This window comes from Heterodontus francisci, chromosome 37 (assembly GCF_036365525.1).
Source record: "Heterodontus francisci isolate sHetFra1 chromosome 37, sHetFra1.hap1, whole genome shotgun sequence".
Classification (NCBI taxonomy): domain Eukaryota; kingdom Metazoa; phylum Chordata; class Chondrichthyes; order Heterodontiformes; family Heterodontidae; genus Heterodontus; species Heterodontus francisci.
The window spans coordinates 11,680,068-11,706,784 of record NC_090407.1 but is presented as its reverse complement, the minus strand read 5'-3'; the positions used below and the strand labels follow the sequence as shown (position 1 = coordinate 11,706,784).

Here is a 26,717-nt window from a genome sequence, read left to right as displayed (position 1 = left end):
CAACCCACTCTCCTTTCCATCTCTATTCCTCTTTCTGCTCCAATATTTGGTCTGTCTCTAATCTACTTTCTTTCCTTTGCCATCTTTTGCTCTGTTTCTTTCTCTGTCCTTCCCTTTCATTGGCCAATGGAGATGAGCCAATTGGGTGCGATGTTCACGAGGTCCCAGATGTGACATTGAGATCACCGAGCAAGTATGGAACCATCGTTCTAGCAATTTGCAGCACAAATATACAGTAAGAGTCAGCACAGAAATCTACCTGATGTTTGCTACCAAACCCACCATTACATCAATTTCTGGCCCACAGTGGCACAACGGCACCTGAATAAACCCACAATCTGTCTAAATAAGTCTTCCTCACACAAGAAGTGATCAGTAACTACAACTGATAGCAACGTAGGTTTGATCGATGGTCTTTCTCTCTTCATGTGATAACCCACCGCACTCCTGTTCTGGGAAGTGGGTGCTGCAAGCATCTTCCATCGACCCATTCAGCTGCCGTGGGCTCATTTCAGCTGTCACGGAGCAAAAGGAAAAGGGAAGTTTAAAAAAATGCACAGCTAAATATGGTTGTCCCAACTGCATGAACCCTTCTATTTGCTGTTTATAGCAACATTGTGATCAATTTTGTGACGACATATTTTGGTACTTTGAACCAAATTGTGAAAGTATGTTCCGATACGCTGGTCCTACTTATCATATAGAGGCCAATGTATTGAATAATTTGTTTTTAAAAGGCACCACAATTCTCTCCTCTCCTGAAAGCACTTACTGTTTCTGGAAAATGGGTGATGTTCTCCAGTACCTGGCCCAGTTGACCATTCTTTGTGTGTGTGCATAGACATCACAGGAGTGTTTGCTCCAAGTCCAACAAACTACCCAGTAAACTGCACTCACACCCACCCCCCAACTCCCCGGGATCTGTCTGCTCGCCCAACTACTATCGGACCTCCATCGGCCCACCATGATTAGCCTTCTCCACACATAATCACCCCCATCCCCCCAATAGGCCTACCTGCTCTCAGTCCACCTTAGCTGTAGCCGGGTGCTGTAGGCTTCCCCGCCCAATAGGCCTCCAGCCTGTCAATCAGGCTGGCTGTAGACAGGAAACCCGTATTTCTGGGTTTCCTTATCTTAAAACGGGGCCCACTCCTCAAGCACGAAACACATCTCTGAGCTAAAATCCAGGCCCATGTGTCAAAGGGCTCTTCAGCCATGGCTGCCTGGTTCCCTCACTGATGTCCACATATCCACATGTGCAGCAGAGGAGCTGGGAGCTTAGTTCATTTTTCTTTCACATACCTTTATCCCAGAAGGTGGGATACTCAACTGTTGATTAATTAACCTGAGCACAGGCTGGGTACTCAAGCACCTGGAACCTTTGTGTGTGGCTTTGTACTCCAGTAATTTAATGTTTCACTCAGCAGGTCACTGAGCAAACTCCAATTGGTGTTCTTGACTGGTTATGAAACCAAAGAGAAGGAAGTGTCTATAGAGTCTTTACGTACCTGGCAACAGCTTAACTTCTTTCCTTCTGTTCTTCCTCCATATGACTAGATGCATTCCAAATGATAGACACAGCAGGAAGAAACTGATAAAGGCCACAGCAATTATTGCTGCCTTCACTTTGGTCAGGGAGAAACCAGAAATGAATTAGAAAATGCGTAAAATGTGCACCAATGAAGGAATTTCACTTGACTTTTCTCTCAAAACCACTGACTCTCCTGGGATAGGGCTAATGTCCCCCCTTTCTCTCCCAGGTGTATTGTGGTCAACGGTAGCTCGCCGTGCTACTGACCAAGATGAGATCAGTTAACTGGGACCTAACTAAACCAAGACAGTTTGATCCGAATGGCTCGGGACTACATCGCTGTGGTAAAATTAGGCTGATCTGCGTGGCCAGTTTCTTCAACGTGTGGTACCTTAACATTTTTTTGCGGGGTATTTAACACAAAACAAGGCCTGGCTGGTACCTGCTGCAAATGCATGCAGCCTAGCGGGAACATGGGTGTGGTGTATTTATTCACTGAGTAATTGGGATTTACACACATTTGATGTTGTTAGTTATTTACCAGACATGATACAACCTCCGAGAACTCTGCGTTCCTTCAACTCTGGCCACGCGTGCACTCCCCCATTTGCTTCATTCCACCACTGGCAGCTGTGCAATCAGCTGCCCAGGCTCCAAGCTCTGGAATTTCCTCCCTAAACCTCTGAGACTCAGCTTAAAAGTTCTTTGACCGAGTGTTTGGTCACCTTTTCCAAATGTCTCCTTCTATGGTTCAGCATCAATTTTTTTGTCTGATTATGCGCGTGTGAAACGCTTTATTACTTTAAAGGCATTATATAAACGCAAGTTATTGTTGCTAATTTATGAGTTAGTGTGCACGCTCCTTTCTTCATTGTCCCACACAGGATCGTGCTGCGTGCAACAGTTGCCTCGTTTGCCTACGAAACAACTGTTATTACACTACAAAGTCCTTCATTACATGTGGCACTTTGGAATGCCCCAAAGTGCCCAATAAATCCAGGTCATCAAGTAAGCAAGAAAATGCACACAACTTTCACTTGAAGGAAGCCTGATATAAGTAGCTCCTTTCTATTCTTTCATATATCACCCTTCTGTTATAACAGTACAGCAAACCTGGTTGTGGTTTCCTCCTCTATAATTTTCTCCTCACAAGACTCTACTTAAAACACAGCCTGTGCGACGACTGCGCAAATCCTACATCAAACACTTGGTCACAACACCAAACACTTAGAACGCCGATTGGGGTGGAGGGGTGATTAAGGTGGGGTGATAAAAGGGTGGGGTGATTGGAGCAGTGGACATTTAGGAGTGACTGATGAGACAGTCTAAGAGAAGAATGTTTTAAACTGAACAAATTCACCATATGACGCAAATGTGAGTTTTTTTAAACACAGCTTACCTCTGTCGGTGGCCTTTCTGGCTTTGCAAATAGTATCACTGGTTTGACTTGCAGGTTTAATTTCAAAATAGTCCAGCGCAGTACAGCTTTTAACAAAAAAAATGAATGAAGAGTACATTACTGAAAAGGAATGAAAAGGCATTCACAAGGGCACTGTTCAGGTTTATATCTTCAAAACTATTCGGCTTACAAATTCCTAACCTGAGTGTCCTCAGAGCAGGACAGGTGCAAATCCTTTCCTTCTCCTCCCCAAAATAGCATTGCTCATCCTGAATCTGAGCTGGGCTACACAACTCACCGTGAAAGACCCTTCACATTTCTCCTCATTTAGAAAATTGTATCCAATGAGCTTATTGATGCGCACTGCAAGTGCAGTGCCAATAGAAAAGTTTGTGGTGTTTTGTGATGGCTCTTGGAGATACCTAGTTATGTGTTAAGATAGTAACTGAGCGGGGTTGTCCAAGAAGGACCCAAATGTAGACACTTGAGTGGCCTGAACAAAGGACCTCTCAATGCGGAGTGGGTTGTTTCTGAGTTACAATTACAGAATTACATCCTGTCCACTCTCAATATCCAGGTCACTTGTGCAAAGACCTAGAAATACACTGAGCATCGCCTCAGCAAGGGAGAGACAGTGGGGATCAGAATGGAGAGGGGGTTGGTGGGAAAAAGAAACATAGATATATTTTGACTCTGCAAATCTTAACACACACTGCTGAGATTTACGATAGTGTCTGAGGGAGGGAGACAAGATATATATATAACACTCAAGAAGCTCGACACCATCCAGGACAAAGCAGCCTGCTTGATTGGCACACCATCTACAAACATTCACTCCCTCCACCACCGACGCACAGTGGCAGCAGTGTGTACCATCGACAAGATGCACTGCGGCAATGCACCAAGGCTCCTTAGATAGCACCTCCCAAACCCACGACCTCTACCAACTAGAAGGACAAGGGCAGCAAATACATGGGAACACCACCACCTGCAAGTTCCCCTCCAAGTCACACACCATCTTGACTTGGAACTATATCACCGTTCCTTCAATGTTGCTGGGTCAAAATCCTGGAACTCCCTTCCTAACAGCACTGTGGATGTGCCTACACCACATGGACTGCAGCGGTTCAAGAAGGCAGCTCACCACCACCTTCTCAAGGGCAATTAGGGATGGGCAATAAATGCTGGCATAGCCAGCGATGCCCACATCCCATGAATGAATTTAAAAAAAATATGGCAAGCGAGGTGTGTTGTGCCTCTGGCTATTATTCCTTTAGAGAAGCCAAGGCATGAAAAATGTAACCTTGAGTAACTGGAAGAATTTATCTTAGTCATTTAACAAGAAAACAAATGTGTCACAAAGCAGGAAAGTCCAGTTTCAATGAATTACATAAAAGAAAAACCCAGGAAATGGCCCAATAACAATGACTAGACATACTTTCAGGATCACTTAGTATTTGTTTTGATAACAATGAAACAAAATTGACAGGCATAAATATTAAGCAAAGCTCCAAACACCTACTTGGTCCATGGTCGGCAAGGCTCAGTCCCTGTATCGGAATATGTTCCCAGAGAGCAAGGAATGTGTTCCACAACTTCATCTAAAACTATTGAGCACATCACATTGTCAGTAGTAACACACATTTATCCAGGCAAAATATTACAGCAGCAGAAAATTACCATCAAAGTCATTTAGATTCATATCAGAGTAACACTCCTGATCCGTGCTCATTTTGAAACTGAGAAGTTTCAGTTTATTCAGACATGCTTCTTTGTTCCCTAGTTTCTTTTCTCCATTTACTCCAAGCATCCTGCCTGTGACAGTGAGTGCTGGTAGACTACTTGGCCAGAGATGCTGCCACAGCCCAGCTCTATCCTGATATCCCTGTGCTCTCCTGCTTGGGACACAAGGCAATTGAGCAATTTTTCTCCCTCTAGCCCAGAAACACTAAAGCCAATTGACACCCCAGACAAGCAGGAGGATAGTCAGTCATTTTGCTCTTTAGTAACCCGGACTGCAGAATGTGTCTCATCGATTTCATGTGAAGGCTCAACTGTGATGACACCCTTGGTTAAATAGTCTGCCACCCTTCAATGTCAGAATACTAGGGACCAAACTTGGGACTTCTTGCTTCATATGGCTCAGTACCACAACAGGCAGTGCATTTAATAATGCAACCAAAAATTATTATGGGACTTTTTAAATCCTCAAAGTGAGGAACATCAGCTCAGCTATAACACAGTCAGATGTCAGATAAATGACCTTCTTTTCAGCCTCAACAATGGAGGAGGATTATTTGTAGTGAGATTTTTAAACACGCATATCCCAAGTCCCCGTGTTCACTGACCTACATTGACCTCCGGCTGGCAGAAGTTCGATTTTGGAAGGTCTAATGCAGGTGGGAAGTATACAGTAAATGGCAGAACCCTTATTAGTATTGACAGGCAGAGAGATCTGGGTGTACAGGTCCACAGGTCACTGAAAGTGGCAACACAGGCGGATAAGGTAGTCAAGAAGGCATACGGCATGCTTACCTTCATCGGTCAGGGCATAGAGTATAAAAATTGGCAAGTCATGCTGCAGCTGTACAGAACTTTAGTTAGGCTACACTTAGAATATTGCGTGCAATTCTGGTCGCCACACTACCAGAAGGACGTGGAGGCTTTGGAGAGGGTACAGAAGAGGTTTACCAGGATGTTGCCTGGTCTGGAGGGCATTAGCTATGAGGAGAGGTTGGATAAACTCAGATTGTTTTCACTGGAACGATGGAGGTGGAGGGGCGACATGATAGAGGTTTACAAAGTTATGAGCGGCATGGACAGAGTGGATAGTCAGAAGCTTTTACCCAGGGTGGAAGAGTCAGTTACTAGGGTACATAGGTTTAAGGTGAGAGGGGCAAAGTTTAGAGGGGATGTGCGAGGCAAATTCTTTACACAGAGGGTGGTGAGTGCCTGGAACTTGCTCCCGGGGAAGGTGGTGGAAGCAGGTACGAAAGCGATGTTTAAGAGGCATCTTGACAAATGCATGAATAGGATGGGAATAGAGGGGATATGGTCCCCGGAAGTGCAGAAGGTTTTAGTTTAGACAGGCATCAAGATCGGCGCAGGCTTGGAGGGCCGAATGGCCTGTTCCTGTGCTGTACTGTTCTTTGTTCTTTGATTTTAAGGTTCTCACCCTCACGTTCAAAATCCTCCATGGTCTGGTCCCTCCATATCTCTGTAGCCTCCTCCAGTCTGACACCCCTCTAAGATTTCCGTGCTCCTCCAAGTCTGGCCTCTTGTGTATTTCACACTTCCTTCGTACTGCCATTGGTGACCGTGCCTTGATTTGTCTAGGCTCCGGAATTCCCTCCCTAAACCTTTTCACCTTCCTACCTCTCTCTCCTTTGTTAAGACACTCCTTAAGACCAAACTTTTGGTCCCCTGTCCTTATGTCTCATTCTTTGGCTCAGTGTCAAATTTTGTCTGATTACATTTTACTACATTAAAGGTGCTATATAAATGTAAATTGGTGTAATGACTGGATATTACTGTGCTGTGGTTACACAGAATGATTGAGAAATCCGGACCAATATTTAACACCAGCGAGGCTTGTTAGTTATTCATTTATAAAGTGGCACTCCTTGCCATATGGCCAGGCTAATTCTGCTCTCTTGTCTTCTCCATGCTGCCCTTTGCTGGTTTGTCTGGTGGCACTGCCAATGCTGCACAAGGGAGAGGGGAAAGAAACTATTAAAGAGGCTAAAAAAATAAGGAGAAAGAGCTACGAACCAGAATGAAAAGGGAAAACCAAAAAGAAGAAGCACAGATTAGAGAGGGAAAGCGACAAAAGTGAGGGTGGGGGTTACTAAATGTGGGAGCATAGGATCTTACAGCACATAAAGGGGGCAATTCGGCCCTTTGTGCCAGTTCTGGCTCTCTGAAAGAGCTGTTCAATTAGTCTTACTGAACAGCTAAGATATGAAAATGAGGGGAAGGAAAGAGAAGTGGAGCAGAGAGAGACACAGAAGTAAAGGAGGTGAGAGAAAACAGTGGAAGAGAAGGAGAACCATGAGCTGACAAGGTAGAGAGAAAGTGACAGAGAAAACAAACAGGAGTGAAGGTCAGGAGAGACTTTTGTTTTGCAGACTTACCACTCTCAGTATCAGTAGCTGAGGGGGTGAGAGAGACAGCGGGGTTAATGTTAACCCCTAAGAATGGGTGGGCTCCATTTTTGAGGGTTTCTTTTCTGTTGCCCATTTTGGCCATTTTTCCTGTCTTCACGCAACCCGGCAGGTAAAAGGAGGCGAGAAGGCCAGATCTATCAGGTAATGGCCTTTACAGCACTGCTTGTGGGCCTGGAGCAGCAGCAGTGTTTTCTCCAGGTCCATCAAGCCAACCTATAAAACAATCCCCACCTCCACACTCTCCCCCGACACCCCCCCAATCACCAACCCTCCCCATGTCTCGCTCCACAATCTCAGGGCTCCCCACTACCAACCCACTACCCCAGCGACCTCCGAGCTCTCTAACCATGCTCTACCTGCATTCCCTTCTTAAAGCCCTCCGCCTCTGTCTCTTTTTAAAACCCTCCTTAAGGGTTAGCCCCATACCCACAATCTCCACCCACAATGACCATGAAACTTACCTGATGCTGGGCTGTGGGTATTCAGGCTGGCTTCCGAGTGGGAAATCTGTTTGGTGGACCCTGTACTTCCAGGTTTCCTGATGGCAACTTCTCCCTCCGTCGCTGAAACCCAGGGAATATTGTTGCCAGAGTTGTTTGTGCTCTTCAGGCCTAAAATGTTTGAGAATTACTGAATCAGAAAATGTTGTTCAAATTTATGGGGTAGAATTGACTTTGAGTGAGCCTTGAGTAAAGGCATGTTTGTAAACCGCTCATGTGACAGGGTATTCCTGATGACATTTGGTGGGTGTTCTGTCAATTGTTGAATTATCATCAGCAACAACATAGATTTAATGTAGAAAAATACATTGCACAGGAAAACTTGAACACCAAACCAGAGATATTAGTAGGGGTGATCAAAAGCTTGGTAGAACAGGTGGGTTTTAAGGAGGGTCTTAAAAAGAGAGAGGCGGAGGGCTTTAAGAAGGGAATGCCGGTGTGTTGGAATGGAGGTACAGCCACCAGTGCTGGAGTGTCAGGAGGGGAGGATGGACAGGAGGCCTGAGGCAGAGTTTGTGGGGGTCGGGGGGGAGGTTGCATTGCAGCACTGGAAAAGATTACAGCGATAGAGAGGGGAGAGGCTATGAAGTAATTTAAAAACAAGGATGCGAGATTTAATTTTAAAGTTTTGGGGACTGGTAGACAATGTAGTGCAACAAAGAGAGGGGCGATGGGGGAGTATGACTTGGTACAGGTAGAAGTTTTGTTGCGGACAAGGGCATCAAAGTTGAATGTGAAAGAGGGGCTGTGTAGATACAGAACTGTAGAATTATTGTGTTGAATGGAATGCTAAAGGCTAGTCAGTCGGAATCTGAAAGCACACTGTAATTTGAAAGTATGTTGTAAATTACTTTGGGGGAGAACTTTTTCCAAGCACGGATGGAGAAGGGAGTGATTTTGAAAGTGGGAAGGTCATGTGGTAGTGAGAGATACAAGGAAATGGTCAGAGATTGCCTTAACAGTGATCAAGACCCTTAGGAGTAGGAAGGCTGCAGTTGAGGGGGTAGACGTGAATATGGGTAGGAGAATTTATATTAAAGGAGAGGTTTGGTGAGGGCGATAAATTCAGAGGAGAGAGAGTAAGGGGAGCTGAGATGAAGATTGAAATCATTGAGAGCGAGGAGTCGCCCAGCGCAGTGGCTGAGGAGGAAAGAAATGAGGACAGGGCAGCAGGTGCAAAATATAATCAGGTGGCGAGGTTTCAATGAGGAGAATGGTGTCACCATCCACGAATTTGGTTTTAATCATTTGGTTTAACTGCAACATTCAGTCACCAAGGCCTAGACAAGTCATAATGAAGCTTACCTTTTAGAATGCAGCTCCTGCAATCTTCATCATCGCATACATAACCCTCCCTGCATTCACACTGGGCATCTGAGGTCATTGTGCAGTTTTTCTTATACTTCATTCCTTCTGTAGGAATACGAGGTTCTGTTAATGCTGTATGCACTTTATTAAAATTAGATACTTATGATTAAACTGTATTGGACACAGTTTTCTTCACACAGAGAGTTGTTAAGATCTGGAGCACGTTACCTGAAAGTGGAATCGATCCCATCGTAACTTTCAAAAGGCAACTGGACATGTACTTGAAGAGGACGAATTTACAGCGTTACGGGGAGAAAGCTGGGGTATGGGACTAAATTGGACAGCTCTTTCCGAGCCAGCACAGGGATGACGGACTGAAGGGTCTCCTTCGTTGCTGTGAGATTCTATAAAATGTACCTTTGGTAACAATCGTCAAGATGCATAGTATCTCTGATTAGCAAGGACGTAGATCCAGAGCCCAGGGAAATGGAGACACGCCTGAGGCGGTGGCCTCTCAAGTGAGCAGCATATGGCAAACTTTCAGTCGCCTCCTCAGGAGCACCATGCCAGTGTCACATAGGAGGCAACACCAGAATTCCTAGGAACAAGTTTTAGAGATGCAAGCGGCAGAAGCTCCCTCCTGGAGCAAGCTGCTGTGAGAGGAGGACCACCTCAGTCAATGACCATCATGTAGAATAGGTGCGGCCAAACACCTCTCAAAATACTGGCCCTCAGATTGCACTTAGGGGAAATACACTGCCCTAAAGCTCATGATGAATGCATGCCTGTACAGCAACCTTGTTACTATTATGGAGAGAACCCCTGCCCACTCCGTTACTGCCTGTAATGACCCAGTGCCATAAATGTCAAGTGCAATCATCATCTTCATAGTCACGAAGAGAGCATTGTGGGCAGGTAGCCTGTAGCTGCAGGTCCTCATTCAGTAGATGGCACAACGTCCCGGTGCCTCTTCAGTGAAGAACACCTGCCTAATGCACATCTCCTCACCAAAATCATTGGGTCGAGTCAGAAACCCTCACCTTATAACGCCTGCTAATCTTCCATTGCGGCTAGCTTTGGGAGGGTCCAAATCTGGCAGCACACACTGATATCACAATGCCATCCTAGGACCTGTGTTGCCTCTATATTGAGGTGGGGATATGACGTGGTGCATTCTCCTTAAATACTGAATCATTGGGGAGGTGGTGGTGTAGTGGTATTGTCACTGGACCAGAGACCCAGGGTATTGCTCTGGGGACATGGGTTTGAATCCCACCATAGCAGAAAGTGGAGTTTGAATTCAATTAATGAAAAATCTGGAATTAAACAGCTAGTCTAATGATGGCCATGAAACCATTGTCGATTGTTGTAAAAACCCATCTGGTTCACTAATGTCCTTTAGGGAAGGAAATCTGCTGTCCTTACCTGGTCTGGCTTACATGTGACTCCAGACCCACAGCAATGTGGTTGACTCTTACATGCCCTCTGAAATGGCCGAGCAAGCCACCCAGTTGTATCTAACCGCTACGAAGTCAATAAAAAGGAATGAAACCAGCTGGACCACCCGGCATCGACCTAGGCACCAGAAACGACAACGGCAAACCCAGCCCTGTCGACTGTGCAAAGTCCTAACATCTGGGGGCTTGTGCCAAAGTTAGGAGAGCAGCAACAGCCTGACATAGTCATACTCACAGAATCATACCTTACAGACAATGTCCCAGACACTGCCATCACTATCCCCGGGTATGTCCTGTCCCACCGGCAGGACAGACCCAGCAGAGCTGCTGACACAGTGGTATACAGTAGGGAGAGAGTTGCCCTGGGAGTCCTCAACATTGACTCTGGACCCCATGAGGTCTCATGGCATCAGGTCAAACATGGGCAAGGAAATCTCCTGCTGATTACCACCTACCGCCCTCCCTCAGCTAATGAATCAGTACTCCTCCATGTTGAACAATACTTGGAGGAAGCAGTGAGGGTGGCAAGGGCGCAGAATGTACTCTGGGTGGGGGACTTCAATGTCCATCACCAAGAGTGGCTCCGTAGCACCACTACAGGCCGAGTCCTAAAGGACATGGCTGCTAGACTGGGTCTTCGGCAGGTGGTGAGGGAACCAACAAGAGGGAAAAACATACTTGACCTCGGTCTCACCAATCTGCCTGCCCGTAAATGCATCTGTCCACGACAGTATTGGTAGGAGTGACCACTGCACAGTCCTTGTGGAGACGAAGTCCCGCCTTCACATTGAGGATACCCTCCTTCGTCTTGTGTGGCACTATCACCATGCTAATGGGATAGATTTCGAACAGATCTAGCAATGCAAAACTGGGCATCCATGAGGTGCTGTGGGCCATCAGCAGCAGCAGAATTGTACTCAACCACAATCTGTAACCTCATGGCCCGGCATATCCCCCACTCTACCATTACCATCAAGCCAGGAGACCAACCCTGGTTCAATGAAGAGTGCAGGAGGGCATGCCAGGAGCAGCACCAGGCATACCTCAAAATGAGGTGTCAACCTGGTGAAGCTACAACAGAGGACTTGCGTGCCAAACTGCCTAAGCAGCATGCAGTAGACAGAGCTAAGCGATCTCATAACCAATGTATCAGATCTAAGCTCTGCAGTCCTGCCACATCCAGCTGTGAATGGTGGTGGACAATTAAACAACTAACTGGAGGAGGTGGCTCCACAAATATCCCCATCCTCAATGATGGGGGAGCCCAGCACATCAGTGTGAAAGATAAGGCTGAAGCATTTGCAACAACCTTCAGCCAGAAGTGCCGAATTGATGATCCATCTCGGCCTCCTCCTGAGGTCCCCAGCATCACAGAGGCCAGGCTTCAGCCAATTCAATTCACTCCGCGTGATAGCAAGAAATGACTGAAGGCACTGGATACTGCAAAGGCTATGGGCCCTGACAATATTCCGGCAATAGTACTGAAGACCTGTGCACCAGAACTTGCTGTGCCCCTAGTCAAGCTGTTCCAGTACAGCTACAACACCGGCAGCTAACTGGCAATGTGGAAAATTGCCCAGGTATGTCCTGTACACAAATGGCAGGACAAGTCCAACCCGGCCAATTACCGCCCCATCAGTTTACTGTCAATCATCAGTAAAGTGATGGAAGGTGTCATTAACAGTGCCATCAAGCGGCATTTGCTTAGCAATAACCCGCTCAGTGACGCTCAGTTTGGGTCCCGCAAAGGCCACTCAGCTCCTGACTTCATTACAGCCTCGGTTCAAACATGCACAAAAGAGCTGAACTCAAGAGGTGAGGTGAGAGTGAATGCCCTTGACACCAAGGCAGCATTTGACCGAGTATGGCATCAAGGAGCCCGAGCAAAACTGGAGTCAATGGGAATCGGGGGAAAACTCACTGCTGGTTGGAGTCATACATAACGCAAAGGAAGATGGCTGTGGTTGTTGGAGGTCAATCATCTGAGCTCCAGGACATCACTGCAGGAGTTCTTCAGGGTAGTGTTCCGGGCCCAACCATCTTCAGCTGCTTCATCAATGACCTTCCTTCAACCATATGATCAGAAGTGGGGATGTTCGCTGATGATTGCACAATGTTCAGCACCATTCGCGACTCCTCAGATACTGAAGCAGTCCGTGTAGAAATACAGCAAGACCTGGACAATATCCAGGCTTGGGCTGATAAGTGGCAAGTAACATTCGTGCCACACAAGTGCCAGGTAATGACCATCTCCAACAAGAGAGAATCGAACCATCTCCCCTTGACATTCAATGGCTTTACCATCGCTGAATCCCCCACTATCAACATCCTAGGGGCTACCATTGACCAGAAACTGAACTGGAGTAGCCATATAAATACCGTGGCTACAACAGCAGGTCAGAGGCGAGGAATCTTGCGGCGAGTAACTTATCTCCTGACTCCCCAAAGCCTGTCCACCACCTACAAGTTAGGAGTGTGATGGAATACTCTTCACTTGCCTGGATGGGTGCAGCTCCAAAAACACTCAAGAAGCTCGACATCATCCAGGCCAAAGCAGCCTGCTTGATTGGCACCCCATTCACAAACATTCACTCCCTCCACCACCGACGCACAGTGGCAGCAGTGTGTACGATCTACGAGATGCACTGCAGCAATGCACCAAGGTTCCTTAGACAGCTCCTTCCAAACCCGCGACCTCTACCAACTAGAAGGACAAGGGCAGCAAATCTATGGGAACACTGCCACCTGCAAGTTCCCCTCCAAGTCACACACCATCCTGACTTGGAACTATATCGCCGTTCCTTCACTGTCGCTGGGTCAAAATCCTGGAACTCCCTTCCTAACAGCACTGTGGGTGTACCTACCCCACATGGACTGCAGTGGTTCAAGAAGGTAGCTCACCACCACCTTCTCAAGGGCAATTAGGGATGGGCAATAAATGCTGGCCTGGCCAGCGACGCCCACATCCCATGAATGAATTAAAAAAAAACTCTTCTTTCCTGCATCCTCTCCTGCATATCCTCTAAGATGGTGGCATACTAGGCTCATAGGTAATGCCACACCTATACCTAACAAACCCACACTATAGGTGGAAGGGACATAAATCTCCCAGTGGACACACACACGGCCCCACATGCCATCAGAAGCAAGACAAAGGGAGTCTCGGTTGAATCCCAAAAAAAAACACTCCGAAAAGTCACTGGCAGCTGCAGTGATCATCTGTGAAACTCTAAACTCATGTAAAGACTCCTCACTTCCGCCAATCTCAGCTGATCCCTGAAACGACTGCACCTTATGTATCCCTTATATACTCCGAGCGCATTGCAAGCATAAAAACCAAAATTTTACTGGTAATCGGTGCCACTAATCTCGGTTATCATACATTTCAATTAGGTGTGTAGATTGCGGGAAGGGTCAAAAACATATTTGGAAACTTGAATGGGGATGAAGGTGAGGGGAGAGATTGATTTTTGGGAGGGGGAGGAGTGTGGAAAACAGTGGAAACAGCTCTGTCCTGCTGATCAAGTTGGTTGATCAAGCAAATTTCACTGATTCCAGACCCCAGAGACACCAATAAATGTTCACCAATGGACAATAATGGCGTAAAGGCAGGAATCTGTTCGTCCCACCAAGTTAACGGCCCTTTTACAACATGTCTAATTTTTGCTGGGTCAGGTGGGGAAAGAAGTGGGTTTTAACTCCTGGCAGCCACTGCTCCTGAAACAGGTAGGTACCACATGAATAAGTGATGTAGTTGCAATGCAATTTTCCAATTAGAGTCATCGAGTCATTTACAGAATAGAAGGAGACCATTCGGCCCTTCGAGTCCATTCCGGCTCTCCGCGGAACAATCCAGCCAGTCCCACTTCCCCGCTCAATCCCGGCAGCCGTGCAAGTTTATTTCATTCAAGTGCCCATCCAATTTCCTTTTGAAATCATTGATTGTCTCCGCTTCCACCACCTTCGTGGGCAGCGAGTTCCAGGTCATTACCACTCGCTGCGTAAAAATGTTCTTCTCACATTCCCCCTGTATCTCTTGCCCAAAACCTTCAATCTGTGTCCTCTAGTCCTTGTACCATCGGTTAATGGGAACAGTTGCAAGCCCTTAAGAATCTGCAGCATTGACCAATTTTCCAACTCCTAATGGGCACATCGTCTATGAGGAGTGTGTTTCACTCATTCGTGCAATGTTGGGGGACCCAGAAGCTGGTTGGGTCATCTGCTCACACCTCCAGGCAGCTACCAGACTGGTTTTCCACTTGGGGAAAAAAACCCTGCCCAGGATAAATCGAATTAGAGAGCCAGATTTTTGCTTTGATTTGATTGCTGTGGTTAGAGTTGAAGAATCAAGGTTTTGCACTGGTATCTCCAGTTTATAAAGTGCCTTATTCCCCACCCAAAGGAAATTAGACATGCTGTAAAAGGGTTGGAGGAGCTGATGCCCGATTTTACGCCCATTGCTGCCCACTTGTGAGCGTTTTTCGGTGTTTCTGGGCCTGGAGCCAGGGGAACTTTCTTGACGAGCCAACCAACTTGACCAGAGTATCCTTATTCACATTCACATCGGATGAAGGCATTATACATGGGGTGGAGGGGGAACACATACCTACATATATTTTAAGAAGAGTATTGAACTTTTAATATGTTTGCAGCATTACCATCATTGCAGTCAATACAACGGAAACAAGAAAACATGTTGTTCCAATGCTCAGTGTATGATCCAGCAGGACACGGTGCACAAATGGAATTTGAAGCCGTAGTACAGCCATCCTGCACAAAGGTACCTGGAAAATAAATATAATAATCATTAGTAGTGCAGCAGGAATCATCTAAAATGATTGCCAGTTCCTGTTAGGTTGTAATAAGACAGCTGTGGTTAGGTGGACTTTTTAAAAGTCTTTTATCCGCATTGAGCAATGATCACCTCTCCACGGGAATACAGTTGATATGATTAGTTACATTCTCATTACTCTGATGGCTTTCTTTTGGATATTGGATCTCCAAACATCCATGGGCTAAAAGATGTCAAGCTTGGCCATTCTACCTGCTGCTACTCTGAGTGATGTAACAGACGGGTAGGAAAAGCCCACCTGGTCCATCAAGCCTGCCCCCGCACCCAGCCACGAAGCAGCATGACTAAACACTACATCCCTCCACCCAGCCCTCCCCCAAGCCACATAAGCTCCTGGGAAAGGCAAAAAAGTCCTGTCAAAAAATCTATTCCAGACTTTCAGGAAATCACTGCAGAGAGAATCTGTAACTCAGCTGTGCTGGAAACTCATAAAACAGCCCCTGAGAACATGAGGGATGTAGCTGGAAATTTGTTGTTCTATGCAGACTCCAGTTGATCTGTTGTTGCCCCACCCCTTGGTGTCACAGCGAGAATCCGCATGTTCCAAATATGACCAGAGTACAGACAGCAGCTGTTCCATTGTTGTTGCTAGTCTCTAAATAAACAGAGAAAATTCAGAACATAGGCTTCCCTTTCTAACAGCACTCCCTTCCTGTGTGTGTATCTACACTCCAAGGACTGCAGCGGTTCAAGAAGGCAGCTCACCACCACCTTCTCAAGGGCAATTAGGGATGGGCAATAAATGCTGGCCTGGCCAGTGACTCCCACATCCCATGAATGATTAAAAAAAATGCCCCACTGTGGAGCCACAGTATGCAGTAATTACTGGCAATATTGTAGCTCTCCAAACTCACCTCCCTCGCACGCATTAGCAATTAAGCTTTTCATTTTCACAGGGATTGCTGTGGTCACATTATTCTTCAGAACCTCAGCTGCAGCAATTATTGCAGGTTTATGCAATTTGTAACGACAAACGGGATCTCCCCGGGCAATGCATATGGTAAGTTGACGACTTCTGTTTCCATAGTACCTTTTAACATAGAAAACATCCCAAGGTGCTTTGTGGAGTGAAATGGAGTGGGTGCTAAGTATGGGAGGCCAGTGTGAGAAGGCTGGAGCATGCAGCAGGAGATTTAATGCTGGAGAAGGTTGCTGAGCTGAGGTGGATTGAGAGTATGGAGGGATCTGTATTGAGGACGAGAATTCAAAATTTAATCCATTGGGGTATGGGAACCAGTGTAAGTTAGTAAAAATGGGCAAGCAAAGCTTAGAGCAGGATAGTATGTGAGGGTTGTAGTTTTAGACCATTTGAAGTTTTTGAAGGTGGAAACTGGGAAGGACTTGTTGGAAATGTATAGAGGTGCCAAAGATAATGATGAGTTTTGATGGCAACAAGGTGAGATAAGGGTGGAGGCAAGCTATGCTGTGGAGGTGTAGTAGGCAGATATTTGGGTGGCAGGGTCTGAAAACAATTGCTTCAGTCTTCCCACCCTTCAGCTGAAGCAACTTTTGACTCATCCACAACAATGTCTGACAGCATGGAGACAGTTATGGGGATGAGGGAATTGATAAAACAGTGGAGCTGCATGTCCTCATCGTACACATGGAAGCTGCCCGTACTGATGGGTGATATCATCGAGAGGCAGCATGTAGATGAGAAGGGACCGAGGACGCATCCTTTGGAAACTCCAGAGGTGACCATGTGGGAGCTGGAGGAGAAGTCATCTTTCAAATGCACTGGATTCTTTGGGACAGGTAAGAGTGGAAACACATGAAAACAATGTGGTTGTGCATCAGATGTGCTCAAATATGCACCCCTTGGACTAGACGGAGTGAAGATGGAGGCCATACCAGGGAAGTGATGGCTGAAAGTAAAAGCACAAAGGTGTAGCTGAGGGCATGGCTGCACAAATAAACAGCTGCAGAAGTTTTGCTCCACAAAATGAATTCCACCATTCAGTGCCAGCAACACGCCAGGAGATGAATGACTGCTGATCTGATCCTTTTTGGCAGTATTGACCGAGTCATTTTTGACCAACAATTGTACCATGAAATCGTCAATGCCCCACTTGAATAGACAGACAGGACCTCAGTTTAAGGATCTATCCTTGGCTACCTCCTATTATCGACATGCTGCCCCTTGGCAACATCATCCATAAGCACAGCGTCAGTTTTCACATACACGTTGATAACACCCAGCTCAACCTCATCATCACCTCTCTTGATCCCTCCACTGTCACTAGATTATCAGACTGCTTATCCAACTTCCAGTGCTGAAATGATCAGAAATTAAATATTGGGAGGGCTGAAGCCATTGTCTTCCATCCCCCCTCCAAACTCTGTTCCCTAGTTACCGACTCCATCCCTATCCAGGCTGCTGACTGAGGCTGAACCAGACTGTTTGCAACCTTGGTGCCAGAACTGACCCCAGGACAAGCATCCGACCACATATGTACAATGTCACAAAGCCTATTTCCACCTCCATTACATTGTCTGACTCTGTCCCTGCCTCAGCTCATCTGCTGCTGAAATCTCATCCATGCCTTTGTTACTTCCAGACTTAACTATTCTAAAACCACTCCCACATTCTATCCTCTGTAAAACTTGACTTCATCCAAGACTCTGCTGCCCGTGTCTTAACTCACACCAAGTCCCATTCACCCATCACCCCTGTGCTTGCTGACCTCCCAGTTAAGCAACGTTTCGAGTTTAAAATGATCATTCTTGGCTTCAAAATCCCTCCAAGTCCTCACCACTCCCTATCTCTAATCTTCTCCCACAACACTCTGAAATATCTGCACTCCTCTAATTCTGACCTCCTGAGTATTCCTAATTTTAATTTCTCCGCTGTTGGTGTCAGTGCTTTCAGCTGCCAATGCGTTACGCTCTGGAATTCCCTCCCTAAACCTCTGCCTCTTTACTTCTTGTTCCGCCTTTAAGATGCTCCTTAAAATCTGCCGCTTGGACCAAGTTATTGGCCATCCGTCCTGATATCATCTTATGTGGCCCAGTGTCCAATTTTTGCTTTATAACACTCCTGTGAAGCACCTTGGGATGTTATAATCACGTCAAAGGCGCTATACAATTACAAGTTGTTGCTGTTGACATCTCATGGACATCACACCCTCAGGTACCGCAATGTCAAGATCACAAATTCATGCCCATTCATGCTCATTCGCAGTAAGTTAGATTTGGCCTGGGGGTGTTCTCCTTACAGTTAAAATAAAAGTTAACAAGTCTTAAGAGATTAGGAGACACACCAGTAAATATAACGCCATATAATTTTCAGCCAATTAATTTGTGAACAATTTTTATGATGTTGTGGCACATTTCAAAAGAGAATAAGTACATCATACCAGAATACTGAACCCGAATGAGGGCTTGTAAAACACGTAAAGGCTTTATAATTTGAAACATGTTTCAGTGCAGCAAAGTGGAGATTTGAAAACTACTTTTTTGTACGTATTAACAACATAATAAAATTAATTTGCCAATGTTAAGTGAATATTGCTTATATTTTTAAGTCAAAGTAAGACAATACGAAAACGGGACAATTAAACTGCAAAAATAAACATCTATTCAAAGGGACGACGGAAACATTAAAACTTAGACCAGGCTGCTGTCAAAATTAGAGGGCAAACCTTTCGGACATTCCTCCGTCCACTTTTTTTTGAAGCGAAGGTATTGAAACGGACGGGTTAGTGTCTATTGGAATAGCACCATCTAAACTCAGCCTCTCCGTATTGGAATGAATTATTACTTTTGCCCAATTCATATTGCACCCAGCTTGTTATTTTTCTAAGACTGACTTGTGTCGCGTTGGGAAAGGACCGCATTTCCCATGACCCAGTTCACTCTTTTTGCCTTTGCAAAGTCTTCATCTCTCACCTGGTCGACATTTGGAGCAACGCGGAGACTCGGCTCGTCCAACGGCAGCAGAACATGCCCCAGATACACCGAGGAGCAACAGCGCACTGATCAACTCCATTACACTGAAGCAGACTGCACAAGAAAACCGCAACACTGATGGGTAAGCAGGCTGCTTCCTCCTTTTAAAGCAACGCTGAGTCAACTTGACCTTAGGGTTGAAACCGGCCCGTCTGTGTCTGTGGGAGACGCTTACTTGAAGGTGTGGCCCTGGCAGGTCGTTTTCGTTCTTCCAGAGTGAGTGTGAGTCGTGGTTGTTTGAACAAAGAACAAAGAAAATTACAGCACAGGAAGAGGCCCTTCGGCCCTCCAAGCTTGCGCAGATCCAGATCCTCTATCTAAACATGTCGCCTATTTTCTAAGGGTCTGTATCTCTTTGCTTCCCGCCCATTCATGTATCTGTCTAGATACATCTTAAAAGACGCTATCGTGCCCGCGTCTACCACCTCCGCTGGCAACGCGTTCCAGGCACCCACCACCCTCTGCGTAAAGAACTTTCCACGCATATCCCCCCTAAACTTTTCCCCTCTTACTTTGAACTCGTGACCCCTAGTAATTGAAACCCCCAATCTGGGAAAAAGCTTCTTGCTATCCACCCTGTCTATACCTCTCATGATTTTGTACACCTCAATCAGGTCCCCCCTCAACCTCCGTCTTTCTAATGAAAATAATCCTAATCTGCTCAACCTCTCTTCATAGCTAGCACCCTCCATAACGGGCAACATCCTGGTGAACCTCCTCTGCACCCTCTCCAAAGCATCCACATCCTTTTGGTAATGTGGCGACCAGAACTGCACGCAGTATTCCAAATGTGGCCGAACCAAAGTCTTATACAACTGTAACATGACCTGCCAACTCTTGTACTCAATACCCCGTCCGATGAAGGAAAGCATGCCGTATGCCTTCTCGGCCTTTTGGCTAAGATCAAGTGTAGTATCTGTTCTTATCAGTGCTTATTTGATTGAGAAGAGATCATGATCATTGCCTTTTGCTCCTGGGGAAGCTTTGAGTAAAATGGCTATAACCAATTTTCGAGCTTCGGGCCAGGGAGTGCGCAACACCGTTCGGGTGGTTGTGAAGGACAAGGAAGGAGATGCACCGGTCGATCGCACCTTCTTCATCAAGAAAATTCTCTTCGATTGCTGCGGATTTCAAGCGACGGACGTCTTCTGCCTGCAGGATTTCCCCAGCAGTGGATACTTCGACGTGACGTTCCGGAACGTGGCGGGATGCATCAAGTTCCTGAAGGCGTTCAAGGAGAAAGGGGACCGGGCGCCACTGTCGATCCTCACAGCGGAGCCGCTCTTCACGCTTCCGTCACAACGGGACTGGGTGGTGACGATTCACCTCTACAACCTCCATGTTCCGGTGGTGGATGTACTCACCTTTCTCGCCAGGTACGTCGAGGTGGCCGGCAGCAGCACTGATGTCAAGGACCCCTTTGGGATTTGGACCAGCAAGCGGCAGGTCAAGGTGACCTTGAAGGTAGATCCCAGTGGAGCCATCATCCACCCTCCCTCCAGCTTCGCTATCGGGGGAAGTCGAGGCTTCTTGGTCTACGCTGGGCAGCCCAGAGTTTGCCGCACCTGTGGCAAATCTGGTCACATGGCAGCCAACTGCAGCACGGTTGTTTGCAAGAACTGCAAGGAGGAAGGCCATCAGACCAAGGACTGTAAGCAGACTAAGTGTTGCAACTTGTGCGGTGCGGCAGGCCATCTCTACAAGACCTGCCCCAAATGTTGCCTCAGCTATGCTCAGGCGGCAAGGTCCAAGGAAAGGCCGGGAGAAGGTTCGACGAAGGCGTCCGCTGTTCGAATGGAGACCAGCAACCTTCTCCGCAGTGAGGAACTTCAACCTGAGAAGGAAGGGGAGGCAGCTGAAACCAACGACCCAGCACCTACCCAGCGCCCGGAAACCCCTCCTCCACAGACAGAATCAATGGAGGAGGAGGCAGCAGATGGACAAACAGGTCAGTGGCAAGTGGTCCAGAGGAAAACCACAAAGAAAAAACATCCCAAAGCCACCACCCAAACCAGTGGCAAGAGGAGGCTTTCTTCTGAATCAGACTGCAACAACTCCTCTTCACTGGACGGGGAAATGCTGGAACGACAGCCCCTTCAAAAGAGGCGGCAGAACTCCGAGATGGATGATAAAGCATCCCAGCCCCCGGGCACTGGAAGCTGTGATGGGCCCGGCGTGCCCCAACCCCAATGCCCCACACGTAACGACGTGGCCAACGCATCTCAGCTCCGGGACACCGGGAGCAAAGACACATCTGGCGCACCTGAGCTCCGGGAGACCGGGAGCTGTGATGTTTTCGAGGAGGAACAGATGGAAGCAGCAGAGGACAACCCAATCCCCTCTGCCTACAAGACCCCCCCCGATGTCACCCGAGCGGAACAAACCCTGCATGAAAAATCAGGAGGGGTTTCTGAGCCCAACCAACGTGAAACTGCTTGCGCACACGATGGGTATGCAGGAACATCCCGAAGGACTGGGACTAGCGAGGACAAATGGTATGGGAAGCAACAACTAATTTTTAGTAAAAAATGGGTGTAAGAATTGCTTCCATTAATGTGCGTAGCATTAAATCTACTACGCGATGTGTTTCAACCTTGGATTACCTTGCCAAGGTCAAAGCTGATCTACTGTTTCTGCAGGAGTGTGGAATACCACACCTCAGCACCTACAGGCAGTGGTCGCGATGGTGGTCCCACGGGCCATCGATCTGGTCGGGGGGTAATGACTGCCGTTCCTCCGGCCTGGGTATTCTGCTGCAGGGAGGTAACTTCACCATCTCCGAAGTTAAGGAGGTGGTGGGCGGCCGCCTCCTCGTAGCAGACGTGATGTACAACAACGCTCCGCTCCGGTTGATCAACGTGTACGCCCCGGTACAACGCAGCGAGCGGCTGACCGTCTTCCAGCAGCTCCTACTGCTGCTGGCGACGTCCAGGCCGGTCATCCTAGGCGGTGACTTCAACTGCATCATCGATGCGGCTGGACGATCCGGCAGTGACGACAGCAAACAGGACGCTACGTCCAGATTCCTAATAGAAACAGTTAAAGATGCCAAACTGCACGACGTCTTCAGCAAACCTGCAGACGGAGCGCAGCGCAGATACACATGGTCAAGATCGGACGGGTCTGCCCGTTCCAGGATTGACTTCCTGTTTGTGTCCCGTGCTGTCACGGTCGGATCCACCGACGTCAAGCCGGTGTTCTTCTCCGACCACTGCCTCTTACTGGCCAACTGTCACTTACAGGACGACCAGCGGGTTGGCAGAGGGACGTGGAAGCTCAATGCGACACTGCTGACCCCAGAGAACGTTGAGGAACTCAAAAGGGATTACAAAGGTTGGAGGACCGTGAAACCCCTCTTTGAGTCTCCAGTTCACTGGTGGGAAGCGATTAAGGAGAACATCAAGAGGTTCTTCATCCACAAAGGTGTTCAGAAGGCGAGAGAGAGACAGAGGGAACTGTCCCGACTCCAGAAAATTATGCAAAATCTACTCCGGTTGCAGTGAATGGGGGTCGAGGTCAAGGAGGACCTCCAACAGGTGAAGAGCCAGCAGGCCTCGTTCTTTGCCAAGGAGGCCTCCAAGATCATCTTCCGGTCCAGAGTCCGCTCCATAAAGCAGGATGAGACGTGCTCGCGTTACTTCTTCCAAAAGGTACACAGAGAGAGCTCTGTTATCAGCAGCCTGAAGGAAGAAGATGGCTCGGTAACGTCTTCGCAGTCCGACATACTAAGGATCAGCAAATCCTTTTATGCTGGGCTGTATGACGCGAAGCCCACAGACAGCAGAGCCTCCCAGTCCTTCCTTTCATCTATCACAGAGGTCTTAGATGACAGCAGGAGGGAGAGACTGGACAAGCCGCTAACACTGGACGAGCTGACAAAGGCCGTCGAGTCTTTCGAGACGAGTAAAACTCCCGGGAGCGACGGCTTACCGGTCGAGTTGTACTCGGCCCTGTGGGACTGGGTTGGCCCGGACCTGCTGGAAGTATACGAGAGTATGCTCCTGGCCGGCAGCATGTCAGAATCCATGAGAAAAGGCATCATCACCCTCATTTACAAGCGGAAGGGGGAGAGGGCAGAAATCAGAAATTGGCGGCCCATCTCACTGCTTAATGTTGATTACAAGATTCTGTCCAAAGTCATAGCCAGTCGAGTCAAGTCTGCTCTGGAGTTGGTGATTCACCCCGATCAGACCTGTACTGTACCCGGCAGGAAGATCTCTGATAGTCTTGCGCTACTCAGGGATACGATCGCCTACGTACGGGACAGGAGGGTGGACACCTGTCTCATCAGCCTGGACCAGGAGAAGGCTTTTGACAGGATATCGCACACCTACATGATGGACGTACTTTCCAAAATGGGGTTTGGGGAGGGAATCTGCAATTGGATCCAACTGCTCTACACAAACATCAGTAGCGCAGTCTCAATCAACGGGTGGGAATCGGAAAGTTTCCCGATCAAATCTGGCGTCAGACAGGGCTGTCCTCTGTCCCCGGTCTTGTTTGTTTGCTGTATTGAACCCTTTGTTGAGTCTATTAGGAAGGATGTGAGCATAAGAGGGGTGACAATCCCAGGCAGCGGAGGCACTCAGGTCAAAACCTCCCTGTACATGGATGACGTCGCCGTTTTCTGCTCGGATCCGCTGTCCGTGCGCAGACTGATGAGCATCTGCGACCAGTTCGAACTGGCCTCGGGAGCCAAAGTTAACCACGGCAAGAGCGAGGCCATGTTCTTTGGCAACTGGGCTGACCGATCCTTTGTCCCCTTCACCGTCAGGTCAGATTACCTGAAGGTGCTGGGGATATGGTTCGGAAGAGCCGGGGCGTGCACCAAAACATGGGAGGAGCGAGTAGCCAAGGTACGACAAAAGTTGGGCATGTGGGGGCAGCGATCTCTCTCCATTGTGGGTAAGAACCTGGTCATCAGGTGCGAGGCGCTCACGTTATTGCTCTACGTGGCGCAGGTCTGGCCCATACCCCACTCCTGCGCGGTGGCAGTCACCCGAGCCATTTTCCGCTTCGTCTGGGGATCTAAAATGGACCGGGTCCGGAGGGACACGATGTTCAAATCTCTGGACAAGGGCGGGAAAAATGTACCCAACGTGGCCCTCATCCTGATGACCACCTTCGTGTGCAGCTGCATCAAGCTGTGTGTAGATCCCCAGTACGCAAACTCCAAGTGTCACTACGTGCTGAGGTTCTATCTGTCCCCGGTGTTGCGAAGGATGGGCCTGGTCACATTGCCGCGGAACGCTCCATGCAGTTGGGCGGTGCCGTACCACCTATCCTTCGTGGAGCAGTTTCTGCGGGAAAACACCTTTGACCACCTGTCCATCAGGCAGTGGTCTGCACGGAATGTCCTCAAGGCCCTACGGGAAAAGGAAACGGTGGATCCTGTCGGATGGTTCCCCGAGCAGACCGTCAAAGTCATTTGGCGGAATGCCTCATCACCAGAACTTTCAAACAAGCACCAAGACGTAGCTTGGCTGGTGGTGAGAAGGGCCCTCCCTGTCAGATCCTTCATGCACACCCGAAGTCTCGCCCCCTCCGCACAGTGCCCCCACGTTGGCTGTGGTGGGGAAGAGACGGTCGCCCACCTCCTCCTGGAATGTGCCTTTGCAAAGCAGGTGTGGAAAGAGATGCAGTGGTTTTTGTCAAGGTTCATCCCAAGCAGCTCTGTAACACAGGAGTCTGTGCTCTATGGGCTGTTCCCAGGGACGCACACCGAGACAAGCATCAACTGCTGCTGGAGGACTATCAATTCGGTGAAAGACGCCCTTTGGTCTGCCCGAAACTTGCTGGTCTTCCAGCGCAAAGAGTTGTCCACCACCGAATGTTGCAGACTGGCACATTCCAAGGTCCAGGACTACGTGCTGAGGGACGCACTAAAGCTTGGGGCAGCCGCAGCAAAGGCTCAATGGGGAAAGACCACAGTGTAAGGTTCCCCCACCAAGCTGGACTGAGGGAATGGATCAATGGGAAACCCCTCGAACTGTATCGTTAATATTCTCAATTGCTGTAAATGTAAAACTGTAATTGACATGACAATTGTGAAACGGAAGGGTTGGGAAGAAACTCATGACAGTATTGAAGGAAACTGATCTCCCTTGCAATGTTTGTATTTTTTGGTGCTGTTTGGAAACTGTTTGGCAATGTAATTTGTCCAGATTTTTATGAATAAAGTATATTTTGGAAATAAAAAAAAAAGTATGCCTTCTTGACCACTCTATTGACCTGCGTTGCCACCTTCAGGGAACAATGGACCTGAACACCCAAATCTCTCTGTACATCAATTTTCCCCAGGACTTTTCCATTTACTGTATAATTCACTCTTGAATTGGATCTTCCAAAATGCATCACCTCGCATTTGCCCTGATTGAACTCCATCTGCCATTTCTCTGCCCAACTCTCCAATCTATTTATATTCTGCTGTATTCTCTGACAGTCCCCTTCACTATCTGCTACTCCACCAATCTTAGTGTCGTCTGCAAACTTGCTAATCAGACCACCTATACTTTCCTCCAAATCATTTATGTATATCACAAACAACAGTGGTCCCAGCACGGATCCCTGTGGAACACCACTGGTCACATGTCTCCATTTTGAGAAACTCCCTTCCACTGCTACTCTCTGTCTCCTGTTGCCCAGCCAGTTCTTTATCCATCTAGCTAGTACACCCTGGACCCCATGCGACTTCACTTTCTCCATCAGCCTACCATGGGGAACCTTATCAAACGCCTTACTGAAGTCCATGTATATGACATCGACAGCCCTTCCCTCATCAATCAACTTTGTCACTTCCTCAAAGAATTCTATTAAGTTGGTAAGACATGACCTTCCCTGCATAAAACCATGTTGCCTATCACTGATAAGCCCATTTTCTTCCAAATGGGAATAGATCCTATCCCTCAGTATCTTCTCCAGCAGCTTCCCTACCACTGACGTCAGGCTCACCGGTCTATAATTACCTGGATTTTCCCTGCTACCCTTCTTAAACAAGGGGACAACATTAGCAATTCTCCAGTCCTCCGGGACCTCACCCGTGTTTAAGGATGCTGCAAAGATATCTGTTAAGGCCCCAGCTATTTCCTCTCTCGCTTCCCTCAGTAACCTGGGATAGATCCCATCCGGACCTGGGGACTTGTCCACCTTAATGCCTTTTAGAATACCAAACACTTCCTCCCTCCTTATGCCGACTTGACCTAGAGTAATCAAACATCTGTCCCTAACCTCAACATCCGTCATGTCCCTCTCCTCGGTGAATACTGCGTTTTGTTTTTGGGTGAGTTTCAGCACGGGTTTCGGCTGTTCTCCCGGGGTTACCTCGCCAAGGTCAAAAGCGACCTCCTGTTTCTGCAGGAGTGTGGAATTACCGCAGCTCAGCATTTACAGGCAGTGGTTGTGATGGTAGTCCCGCAGGCCATGGATCTGGTCAGGGGAAATGATTCCTATTTCTCTGGCCTGTGTATTCTGCTGTGCAGAGGCAACTTCACCAATTCCGAAGTTAAGGAGGTGGTGGGTGGTCCTCTCTTCATAGCAGATGTAATGTACAACAACTC

General features: G+C 47.8%; 1 protein-coding gene and 1 pseudogene across 1 annotated transcript; one reads left to right on the top strand and one right to left on the bottom strand.

The window, feature by feature from the left end:
• On the bottom strand, positions 1–26,544 carry LOC137352009 (tumor necrosis factor receptor superfamily member 5-like). The gene is made up of 9 exons (XM_068016987.1): positions 26,389–26,544; positions 19,102–19,369; positions 15,020–15,145; positions 8,902–9,009; positions 7,558–7,707; positions 4,453–4,537; positions 2,931–3,016; positions 1,509–1,625; positions 1–515 (listed from the first exon to the last, which is right to left on the bottom strand). Exons 1-9 carry the CDS (start codon positions 26,542–26,544, stop codon positions 373–375), a joined length of 1,239 nt encoding a protein of 412 aa, XP_067873088.1. The 3' UTR covers positions 1–372.
• LOC137352288 (U2 spliceosomal RNA) lies at positions 20,039–20,147 on the top strand (annotated as a pseudogene).
• Positions 26,545–26,717: the final 173 nt, after the last annotated feature.